Source organism: Schistocerca americana, chromosome 5 (assembly GCF_021461395.2).
Source record: "Schistocerca americana isolate TAMUIC-IGC-003095 chromosome 5, iqSchAmer2.1, whole genome shotgun sequence".
Lineage (NCBI taxonomy): Eukaryota > Metazoa > Arthropoda > Insecta > Orthoptera > Acrididae > Schistocerca > Schistocerca americana.
In genome coordinates this window covers 481,672,013-481,684,084 of record NC_060123.1, presented here as the reverse complement: position 1 = coordinate 481,684,084, position 12,072 = coordinate 481,672,013, and the positions used below count along the sequence as shown (strand labels likewise).

General features: G+C 36.5%; 1 protein-coding gene across 1 annotated transcript in view; it reads left to right on the top strand.

Annotated features, from left to right (window-relative positions):
- Window positions 1-11,047, top strand: part of LOC124615463 (dolichyldiphosphatase 1-like) — a 66,252-nt gene extending 55,205 nt beyond the window's left edge. Inside the window, exons 2-6 of the mRNA XM_047143370.1 lie at window positions 323-423; window positions 4,259-4,437; window positions 6,519-6,617; window positions 9,854-9,982; window positions 10,069-11,047. Of these exons, the coding sequence (XP_046999326.1) occupies window positions 323-423; window positions 4,259-4,437; window positions 6,519-6,617; window positions 9,854-9,982; window positions 10,069-10,198 (638 nt within the window). The 3' untranslated portion in view covers window positions 10,199-11,047. The remainder of the gene's footprint in view (window positions 1-322; window positions 424-4,258; window positions 4,438-6,518; window positions 6,618-9,853; window positions 9,983-10,068) is intronic.
- The last annotated feature ends 1,025 nt before the right edge of the window (window positions 11,048-12,072 follow it).

Genomic DNA, 12,072 nt, shown 5'->3' with positions numbered 1-12,072 from the left:
TCACTTTCATCTACAGTGCTCCGCAGATATTCCGACTGCTTATTTCCGTATGCTCTGAGATCACATCATGATCTTTGTATCACATAGTATTGTGCCGAATAACTGAGACTATTTCGTACATATTAACTCCGTTTATGTTCTGTTGTTGCTTCTTGATATTATCACAGAACTGAACTCTAAACATGATTTAGTCATTTCATGCCATAGTTTTTGTTTTCTTTTGCTATGTCATCCTTATAACGACAGAAATGGTTCTAGTAAGTAAGATTGTTCATGTACTTGTGCAGTAATTTTATGTTAACATTGTCTCCTTCTTTTCCAGGTGATTGGCTGGGTAAATTTTTAGCCCTTTCAAGTCTTCTACCATTTGGAATCATATCTGGTTTTGTTGCTCTCATTCTCTTCAGGAGAGATTTGCACACGGTAAGATTTTTGTTATAGATTTAGTTGTGACCAACAAAATGTTTAAAATATGCAAAAATAAGATACTGGAACTGCAAAAATTAAAGATGAGTCTGAGTAGTGAAATAATGCTCCAAAGTTGTTCAGCCAAGAAAAAGAATCAGATGTGATGTGGGTCTCTTACATTCTGCTATGGTAAAGATCCAAAGTGTTGTAGCTAGTAAATAATATTATGTAAAGGGTAGATTGTTGCTCATCATAAAGATGACACATTGGGTTCCAGACAGATACAACGAAAAGGCTATTACATGAGGAGCTTTTGACCAAAGCCTTCTTCAGAAAAGAAAAAACACACACACGCACACACACACGCGCACACGCGATCCATATCTCTAGCCACTCTGCCCAGATTGCAGCTGTTGCATTGAACAAAAGCAGCAGTCTGGAGGAGGCTGGAGAATGGGGAGGGATAGCAGGATACAGATGAGGGGGGAGAAGAGCACTGTCAGGTGTAGTGTGCAAGGACTAGGTGGCAGCGGGACAAGATTGCCAGGTATAGCATCAGGAGGCTGCGGGAGAGCGAGGGAGGGGAGATGGGTAGCAGAAAAGGAAAGGAACAGGTAAGGGGACAAGACTGGTGTGTGTGTGTGTATGTGTGTGTGTGTGTGTGTGTGTGTGTTGACAGAGTGCAGAGCACAGTGAGGGTGAGTGGATGTGATGTGGGAGGAGGTGATAGGACAGATGGGGACGAAACTGTTAGGTCAATTGTGTGGGAACAGAATGTTACAATATATTGAGGCCAGGCTAATTGCGGGTGCAGAGAATGTGTTGTAAGTATAACTTCCATCTGCACAGTTCAGAAAAGATGACGGTGGAGGGGAGGATCCTGATGGCACGGGTTGTGAAGCAGCCACTGAAATCAAGCATATTATGTTCACCTGTGTGTGTGTGGGGGGGGGGGGGGGGGGGCTGTCCACTGTGGGGGGGAACTGCACAATAATCCTGGGTTCAGTGTGGGGCGGCGGTGAGGTGGATGGGCGGCTGTGGCCCATTGTAGGGTTGTGAACCACTGAGGGTCACGGTGGGACGAAGCCTCTCCATCGCTTCTAGGTCCTCGCTTTAATACACAATACGCAAGATAGGTCCAGGTTTTGAGTACTGGTTTTCCATACAGTTGTAATTTGCCAGTATCTTTAATTACAGTATATTCTGCTGCAAAGTGGTAACACCATTAAAATGCTTGTGAAGTCATTATTAAGGGAAGTATAATTGGGCTCAAAAGATGAAGCCAGATGGGATGGTCAAGAAATTAAAAATGCACTGCAAAAATAAAGTAAAGAGTGAGTTGTAAGTGACACAACCAAGCCAAATGGAGAGAAAACTGAGGAAAAAAGGAACAGGAAAGGTCTAGAAGATGAGAATAAGAAACTGGTTAGGCTATGGCTCAGGTGTTCGCAATCTAATAATTAAACCCAAGTGGCCTCATTATAGTCTAGCAGTAGCTGTTACCCTCAACTATCTCATGATTTCGTTTCATTGTGCAATAGCAACTAGAACATTTTTATACCTGCGGTGGGTGGTGGTTGTTGGTAAAAAAGGGGTATTTAAATGAATAATTTATTTTGTTTTTGCCATCTTGTCAAACATGAACCAGCAGAAATTGGAGGGGTTTTTGACATATGATGTCTTTATCAGCAATTTTAATCATCCAAAATATTAAACCATAGTGTAGTAGCCATAGTTTAGTTGTTGGCCACATGTTGTTCAGTGTTCTTCTGCATACACATGACCTGAAAAACAGTTACGATTTTTCTGGTATGTTGCTCCTCAGTCATCATCGTGAAAGTAACTGTAACTTTGATTATATTTATGGTGCTTTTAAATTTTCGTTATTTATGCCTGGTAGAGTTGACTTTGCAGTGTACAAAGCTCAAAACACATGTTCAGTTTCCTTTGCCTATATCAGTAGAAGGAAGACGTGCAAGTTAGCCATTTTTGTTGTTTGCAAATATATTGTTTGGAGGTGAATCTTGTATATGATACTGAAGCTGGCACAGTGCATACCAACGTGCTGTCGTTGACCTCCTCTCTATCTGATGCCTCCGTCTTAATCTATGTTTCCCATTATCCTCATGTCAAGTGTCTCACTGTCATACTGGGACTGGAATAAAGTACCCTTACTTTCTAATTTTCCCTAATCTATAAGCCTTTCCTTTGTGAGGAATGAACTAACAATTCCAGGTGCTGGGATATTTCTTATACTTCAATATGTGCATCTGAGCAGCACTCAGAAGTTCTCCTCCTAAAGGTAATTATTGTCCTACAATTGCCCCTTTGTAATTTTGTAGTTTTCTCAAGTGAATTTCTCTTTTGATGTAAGTAAGAAAACACCCCATTATTTCATAGAATTCATCCTTGCATTAAATTCCATATTAACTTGAATATTAGTGTACTTGATGTCTAATGTCTACAAAAACAGTAGGTGGACAATGATGCTATTTTCAGGTTGAGTAAGGGGAATGTTTTCTCAGCTAGAATAGGACATTGTTTGGAAGAGTGTCATAATAATTAAATTTTTGTGTTGTGACAAACATTCCATTAAACTCTTCTTTCAGAAATGTTCAATGTCCATTGCATTTTGTACTCGTGAAATGAATACATGTGTCAGAGTACCATTGCAGAAGTTTTGTCTCTCACATTTACCCAGTGTGGTGCAAATGATGATAGCTGTTAAACATAACAACTTCAGTATTTCGTGAAGATAAGCATAGTGCCTGTATGATTATTGCTATTTAGTACAATATACCAGTAAACCCCAGATTCCTTAAAGGATCAAACTCCCATGTATAGAACAGTTTCAAAGTTCTGTTTGCTTTACAAATAAGTTAGTGTGTCATGTTGCAGAGAAAACTTTTATAAAAGGCTAGAAATGATGTGTAAAGTTTGTTGTAAGTTAAGTGTTCTCATTCTCAAATATTGGGAGAATATAGCATAGGTACCGGCATGCAGTGAGTTCTGCTGCCTCAAGGCATACACACAGCTTCTAACTGTAATACTTGGCTTACTGCATTAAATCGTTAATGTAAGATTATACACCTTAATGAACTGATTATGACAGCAATTTTTAAATTTGCTCATCAATTTTATGAAATGCTGAAAATCAACTCCCCCTCCCCAGGAAGCCTCTGCAACGGGAACCAGATGCTGTGAACTGGATTAGTTGTTTAATAGTATAAATTGGAGAGTTTTCTTTCTTTCATTTTCCTTATTTTGTGGAAAAGAGCAATAATGTTAATTATGATCTGAATATCAAATAAGCTTTGCTAGTAGTTTCCACTGTGCAGTTGTGTCAGGCAGATTAAGAAAATAACTAGAAATGGTAGGAACTAAAAAAAAATTTGATTAGCCAAGTGGCAGAGAACTCAAATACTAACAAAAAAGAACCCATGATTCTTTTGTATGGAAAACTGGGGGAAATGTTTTGGTAGCAAGACTTTTTAGGATGAAGCAGGAAAGTAATCCATGACCCTCAGCTAGTAGTGACACAGTAAGACAGCAAAGTAAGATTGCATACTGATTTTTGGCTCGTGTTTCCTCGGGCTGCCTTACCCAGCAGTCTTTTGAAATTTGACAGAGTAACGAGGAAAAAAAAATTAGTGCCCCTTTCAGTGAATTTTTCTTTTATCTGGCAGAGAGTAACTGTTCAGTTTATTCTTATCAGCAACAGAACTTCCTGTGAACATTTGTAAATTTGTGTGTCAGAAGATGAACTACTGTTAAATTACACTCCTTTACAGTTTCACTAGAAAACTTTTTCAAAATAATGTTGGTAATCATTTGTGTTTTCTGTTTGTAGATAACATTCTTCTTTGGCACTACACTGAATGAACTCCTGAACCTCATCTTAAAGCACACATTTTGTGAAGCTAGACCTATGCAGAGGAATGCACTTTATACGGAATATGGAATGCCGTCGTCACATTCACAGTTTATGTGGTTCTTTGCTACTTACATAGTATACTTCGTGTGTATAAGGTGAGCCTGATAAGTGAATATTCCTTATTAACAGGCATGCTTCCAACTTGTAATTTGCATCACAATTGTGAATTTTTTGTTGATGGTGTAGATATAATTAATATGATTTATTTTCTGCAACTGTAAGGTGTAATTTTCAAATGATGACTGATTATAAAGCTTTCTATTGATATTGTCTCAATTGTCTCAGTCGATGATTTGTGTTTGTGCTTAGTATTATAAACTTGCTTAGGAAGGGATATTTAGCAAGTTATAGAAAGAAAATGAGCAGTAGATCAGACTTACGAGAGATTACATTTTCACAGTCAGTGGCTAAAGACTTCATTCCTTTAGTACTCTTATTGATTTATTTCAGCCGGTATTGTGTAAAGTGAATGAAAGATTTGAAGCCATAATTGCATTTGTGATTGCCAGCCGGAGTGGCTGTGCGGTTCTAGGTGCTACAGTCTGGAGCCGAGCGACCGCTACGGTCACAGGTTCGAATCCTGCCTCGGGCATGGATGTGTGTGATGTCCTTAGGTTAGTTAGGTTTAATTAGTTCTAAGTTCTAGGCGACTGATGACCTCAGAGGTTAAGTTGCATAGTGCTCAGAGCCATTTTTGCATTTGTGATTATCTGGTGACTGCACTTTTCAAATATCAGCACATTATGCAGGGCACTGTTGCCACATTGTAATGATTTTCGCTTTCAGTTTATTATTATTATTATTATGTAAAGTCTGAAGTGTGCAATTCCTCCCCAAAAGAAAGATGTGTGTGTGCAAGTGTGCACGCACACACACACACACACACACACACACACACACACACACACACACACACACACACACACACACACACCTCTGTATGGCTCTTTGTCTTGGCTTACTAAAATGTAGTCAGCCAAGCAGATATTCGCCTGCTGACCACAGTTACACAGGGAGGTAACTACATGCGATTGGACACGCTGTCACATCAGACATCGGAAGAGCAAACGCTGGGAAGCTTCTATGACAGCTCATGTTTTGATCCAGTATTACTCTGCTCTGTCGCATTGTATGCCACAAAAAAAGTCATGATTGGTTGATTGAGTGTGATGTGAGGCATGTAAGTAAAAAGTGAAAATATTTCTGGAACAGTAGGTAAATAGAAGTCTGCAAGATAGCAAAGCTCATAAGCACCTCATGTTTTCAAACAAAATTTGGGAATAAGCTCACTGTCATCAAAATGGGTCGTGCAGTTGCTGCCAGCTGATCAAAAGAAGCCTTAACCATTTCTCAGTGATGGATTGGACATGCCCAAGTAGCATACTAGTGAATATTTGTGTTAACTGCTCTATGCTTGCTGAAATGTGGATACATTAATCCCAGTACCAGATCAAGGAACTATCAAAATTGTGACTTGCACATTACATATCCATTCCATATGCTATAAATGTCATGGCAGTAATTTTTGAGGATTCACATGTAAACACATTTATTGATTTCGGGGATACTGGATAAGTGGCGAGTGACATTTGTCAGGTGGTGGGTAAAATTGTGTTGAACTGTGGTATGAATTACTGTATCATCCAACACTCTTATTTCTGTGTTCATATGTGAAGGAAGTGCTTGACGGAAGATAATTTATATTGAATAGAAGGGCGACTTCTCTTGCGAAGAAGCTAAAAAATTTTTGGCATGCACAAAGTTAAAATGAGATAAATTGCATTTTGGCAATAAAAATTTCCTTTTACTTTGAAAGTACTGTTTTTAGAATAACTGTTTTCTGTTTAGCAGTGAAAAACCACAAATGGTCGATGCTTATGAAGACATTGTCTGAAAACTTAGCATTATTTTTAATCTGGGTATGTGCCAATTGACAAGCAACGCATCAGTAATGCGATTAATGGCGACCTTTACTCTTTTCATCATTTGTATTCCACCCATGACTGACTGTCCACTATTTTTGTAGTATCAAATTTTTCTACCAAGCAGTGCTGGATGAATCCATTAACATTATTTCCTGTTCACAAGTATGTTTATGTTGAAGTTTATAATTTCTTTAGCTTATATTTTTATGTAGAATTTTCTTGACTAATGTCGAATTAAATGTGTTACACAGATTACACCATATGAATAATAGTACTCTACTGGAAAATATCTGGAAGACAGCAATAATTATTTCTAGTCTGTTTCTGGCAGCTCTCGTTACAGTCAGCAGGTATGTATTAAAACTGCTTCTTTAGATTTGTATGAATTGTGGAAGTTCCCTTTACATTTTAATGATTCTCACCACTAAGCGCTAACTTGGCTTTTTGTTGTTGGCGTGCCCATTAAATAAAAGCATTGAATTTTAATACTGAATGGCAGTAATTCTTACCTCAGTGTTTAATGTGATTTGTTTTTGTTGTCTTTCCATTTGTACATGTTTGATTAAAGTTATCACTGGTCATTTCAGATATTTAAAAATGCTTTAATGTAGCCCTATGCCAAGAAGTAAATTCCTGAAGTTTTCAAACATTGATTATTGTGGACTAAATACTGATAATTTACTGAAATGTATCTTCAGAACAGACTATAATCTTCACAAGATAAACAAACAAATTCCTCGGCATTGTCTTACAGCTAATATAGGAGCTATAAGATGTGGTAGAAGTAACTGGTCACAGTTCAACCCTTCAATTACTGTTGAGTCTGAGAGGCCCATCTGTGATTTTTATTATCTCCTCTGTTACTTCCTTTATATTTTATTTTAATGAAATTTTAGGACTGCCTAATTTGACTTCTTAGTCATAATTCTGGAAAATAATTATAAAAAAATTATGGACAACCAAAATTGTTTCCATTTGATGGTGTTGCTGCAACATATTAGCAACCCAGCACGACTCTGATGCAGGTCTATAGACACCAACATGTAGGCAAGGGACTAGTGTGACATTCGTGTCTGATGTGCATGCGGTAAATGCGGAAGTGAGAACTATGGCAATATTATTACTAAATGTGTCCAAACTGGACCCATGTGCTGCTGTTCTGTTCTTGGTTGCCGAAAGGCGAAAACCAGAAGACATCCATCGGGGAATGAATAATGTATATGGGGCAGCAATTAAGGTGAGACATTTGGGAAAACTGTGTCAAGGGGTTTCTGCTTCATGATAACACACACCCCTATATTGCAAATATTGTAACATAGAAGTTGGGTACCCTGTACCACTAATAGTTCTTTCCTTTCTTGTTTCACTTACAAATAGAGCGAGGGACAAGTGATTGGATGCTTACAAATGAGCCCAAATTTTTTGTATCTTCATAGTCCTTATGTGAAATGTATGTAGACGGCGGTAGAATCGAGCAGCAGAACGAGGTGTTTTATCAGATGGGTATCTTCAATCTGGTGTGCCAATGGTGGTGATTCTGCCTGATTTGCATACCAATTTTGGACTGTGCGGGCTTTGAACAGAAACAGTGTGTAAACACTTTGGAGACCAGCTTAGGAAACTGGTCATTTGCACAGTTGTTTAAAGCATTACTGGTACATATGTAATTGATGTATCTTCAAGAGTAATACATACTAAAAAAAGGACTAAGCTTCAAAATTTATTTTCAGTATTAGCTTTAGTTCTGTGATAGATTACAAATTTTAAAATGATAATGACCAGAAGTATAATTATACTCCCAAGAAAAAAGGGCAGGGTGAGTTGTTGAGCAATTTTTTCCTCCTGAGCTCCCAAAATTTCTTGCTTACCCAACAGACTAGATGTATTTGTAGCAGAAATACCTTAGATTGCGAAACTCATTTAGTGTATGTATGAATTAGTCGGTGAGATCATATTAGTGCAGCCATTCACAATGGCAGCTGTTATGTTCACTGACGTTAGTTTTGAAATAATTCTAGAAATTAACAGAAGGCAGCACAAGGACTTCTGTACATTGTTTTTGTACAAAATGAGTCCAGTTTTTTAGCGATAGGTAGCTAATGTGTCGAGAAAATCAGCCTGAGCTGTATGTGGGCGAAATCTTTCTGTCACAAAGTTCGGAACTAAGAAAAGGAGAAGATTTGTATATTGTACAGAGAAGAAAGATAGAAGAAGTTAAATTAAGTGTTACAAGTGCACCAAAACTGAATGCTAAGAACATTCTGGTATTGTCTGTGGATTCTGCACAAATTTTCAATAAGAATTAGATTACAAAAAGCCTTGGTGTAGAATGAGAATAAACTGTATGGCCTTGAAAAGCCACCAGTCAAAGTATAAAACAATGTTTTTTAATATGTAAAATTTAAATATATAAAATTATTTTAAAGCTGTGTCAATTGATCGTCAGTTTGAGCAACATGGGCCTGAGAGGCCTGACTGGTAGGAAACATTATACAGATTTTCTGGTAAGCGGAGGGTTAAAGGCAAATAAAATACAGATGCATAAAATTACTGAGACAGTGATTGAAAGTAATAAAGCAATCATCTGTGTTAGAATCCACATTGGGATAAAGGGATAATTGTTGGTGGCATTTGTGTTGGTTGATTTCCCTCTGTTCGATAGCACTGATTGATTTTTTTCATAGAATGGATGTGTACAACAAATGAAATGCTTCCTGAGGAATTATGTATCATTCCTCATACAGCAGATATGACATGACATAAGAATTTTGCATGGGATTATTCATTCTTATTGTCAAATAGAGATGCGTGATAATGTTAATGTATGGTGATAAGGAAGACACACAAGAATGCTGAATTTTGACTAGAGATGTGTTAAATCCTATAGATGCAGAACTACCTCTACAGAATGAGACATTTTCATCTTGGGAAATGACATTCTTGTTAGCCATTATCAGTTGTAACATTGCAGGCACTCAATCAACTTCACATTGAGCGTAGTAATTGGCTGTCAACTCATCCATGAAAGGGACTGTTGCACTGAGAATTCGTTTTCATAATCTATTAAACCTGGCTAATGACATTTTGCTTAAGAATCATGCCGTATTACATACAAGTGTTAGGTGCACTAAGAATGACATCACCGGTCCTCATTACACTTATTTCAACTCGTCATTGTCCACCAGTTAGAGACCACTGAAAGTAAGAATGTTATCTTGTGTGTCTCACCTTATGTCGCCAGCTGTACCAGCTGAGAACCAACATCCTTGGTTGTAAAAAGAAGTAATAATAATTACAATTTATGAATTATCAGTAATCACAACGTAGATAACGTCTTGTTTGGCGAGTGTTTCCATTAATTGAAAGTACATGTATTCTTGTACACTTACTGCTAGTTGCAGAACACTAGTGAAACAGATTAGTCTGTTGTGCAAAATCTAAAGCAAAAGTATTAAAAAACTAAAAACCTGCCTCGATTGCAAAAAAAGTCCCGAGGCTGGTTTTTAGTTTTTTAATATATTAACCAACGATTGCTGATGCGCTGCGATGTTGAAGGTTCTTCAAGCAAAAATATTTTTCTTTCCAGAGTATACCTGCAGTACCATACTTGGAAACAGGTGCTAAGTGGTGCTTTAGTTGGTTTCTTGTTTGGATCTCTCTGGTTTGCACTCACATACTTGATATTCACACCTATGTTTCCACTTGTTGCTTCATGGTGAGTTTTTGAAAATTGTTCATTACATCATAAGTTATCTGTGAATTGTGGTTAATATTTTTTGTTTCTTATTTCCACATTTTTAGGAGAATATCGGAATTTTTGCTTCTGCGAGACACAACACTGATACCAAACGTACTTTGGTTTGAATACAAAAACAGCAGGCAGGAGGCAAGGGCAAGGAGCAGGAAGCTGGTATCCATGAAGTCACAATGACAGCTGCTAGGCATAGGAGGCAGCGGCTTGCACCATGGTGGCTTACTAAGTAGCCTCATTCACTTCTATTGGTTACGGAAAAGATAATGTGGACGGTGCAAGTAAGTATGTGTTACAAAGTTCATTCTCCTGGACACAAGATACTTCAATATGCTGTTGTTATATTACAGACATGGATGAAATTGATAGACAGAGCAGATCATCATGAACAGTGCAGCCTGAAGCAGCAGCTCCATAGCTTTTATAAGTAATAATATTAATTTATTGCGTTAAAATAGACTGTATTTGTGATTGTTGACAGATGCCAGTCATCAGTAATAACATTATTTTAGAACTAATATCTGCCCTTTACACGTAAGATGGTGTCTTTAATGTGTCTTGCCCACAGTGTGTTTACCACAAATTTACCAGAGATTTTTACAAAGTATAAGGTTTATCCAACCTGTATTGAACTAACTGCATTTTTTGTTGTAACACTCTTACAAGTGACAATGTACAAAACTTTACACAAGTATGTTCCTTTAGCCATGTTGCTGTATAAATTATTGTTGGCCATAACTCTTTCTGTGATGATTTCTACTGTGCATTGGTGCATTGAGTTTGTAATATTGTCCCTTTTTTTTCTTTTAAATTGGAGTGATGTATTACAATTTTTGAATGGTACATATTTTTATACGTGAGAGTGGGACAATATAACCATCTGTAGCATTGTCAAAAAATGTACAAAGTAATGAATAGTGTGTCTAATTTCAAATTCAGAACACTTCCATGTAATAAAAATGTGATCATGGCAGCTTTTATGAATGACTGAATTTTTGTAGTTTATTTTTGTGTTTAAATTTTCCTTTTTTTTTTTTTTTTTTTTTTAGTGAACAACATGATTATATTTACCATGCAGTGAAAACAAGATTTGTAGACTCCATGTTTATGTTTTCCCATAAAGTTACAGTCTCTATCTCCAAATAGTTTACATTCAGGTTTAATTTTTTGTGTTTAGTATACATTAGCTTCAATTTTTAATAATTTTTTTTCTATGTGAACGATGACTTTTTTACTAAACTACAGTGATTTTTTTTGTAGATATACTCAAAAAAATAATCAGATTAGCATTTACTCAGAAATTTTACATGAATGTGCCATCTGTAAAGTTTTGAAATTATCTGTAAGGAAATTAAAAGACAATTTTAAAATTATGTGTAAATTTACAACAAATGCTCAGTTCGAACACTCGCATTTATCCATTGTTTCAATTAATTACTGATATTTGCAGAAATTAGTGTGTTGTTATACTTAAGTACTTAATTATTATTGGATATTTATTGTAAGTGCTTGATGAAGTTTTTTGACAGTCTGTACAAAACTTATATTTTTGTACATTCATTACCTCTGTGACTGATGAACCACACTTACTACCATAACATGCAGCACTAGATATGAATTGTAATTAAAATTAGTTCCACCTTTTTTTCAGTATGTTCAATACTCAGATTCCGACAGTGGCTAACAGTGACAATGTGACTCTTCTACTGATATGCATTTGTACATTATGATGAAATTGTTTTCTTTATATTTATATACTCTTTTATGTAATTGTCATATGTAAACCAAAGCTATTTTGTCATGTAAAGGCGGTAGGTGTAATCTTTATTTGTTCGTTATGTGTTTGCTGGTAACATAATTCCTAAATGAACTGTCTGTTAATCATTTCTTGGGTGCAAAAAATTGAAACCTGTGGCACAAAAACATTTGTTTCTTTAGGTCAGCTTGCCACCAATTGATAAATATTCCTCATTTTGCGATGGTATGATGATGTAATGCACATCAAATTTTTAGCTTAAGAGTTGAAATGTGAAGACATTGTTTTCCCAGAATCT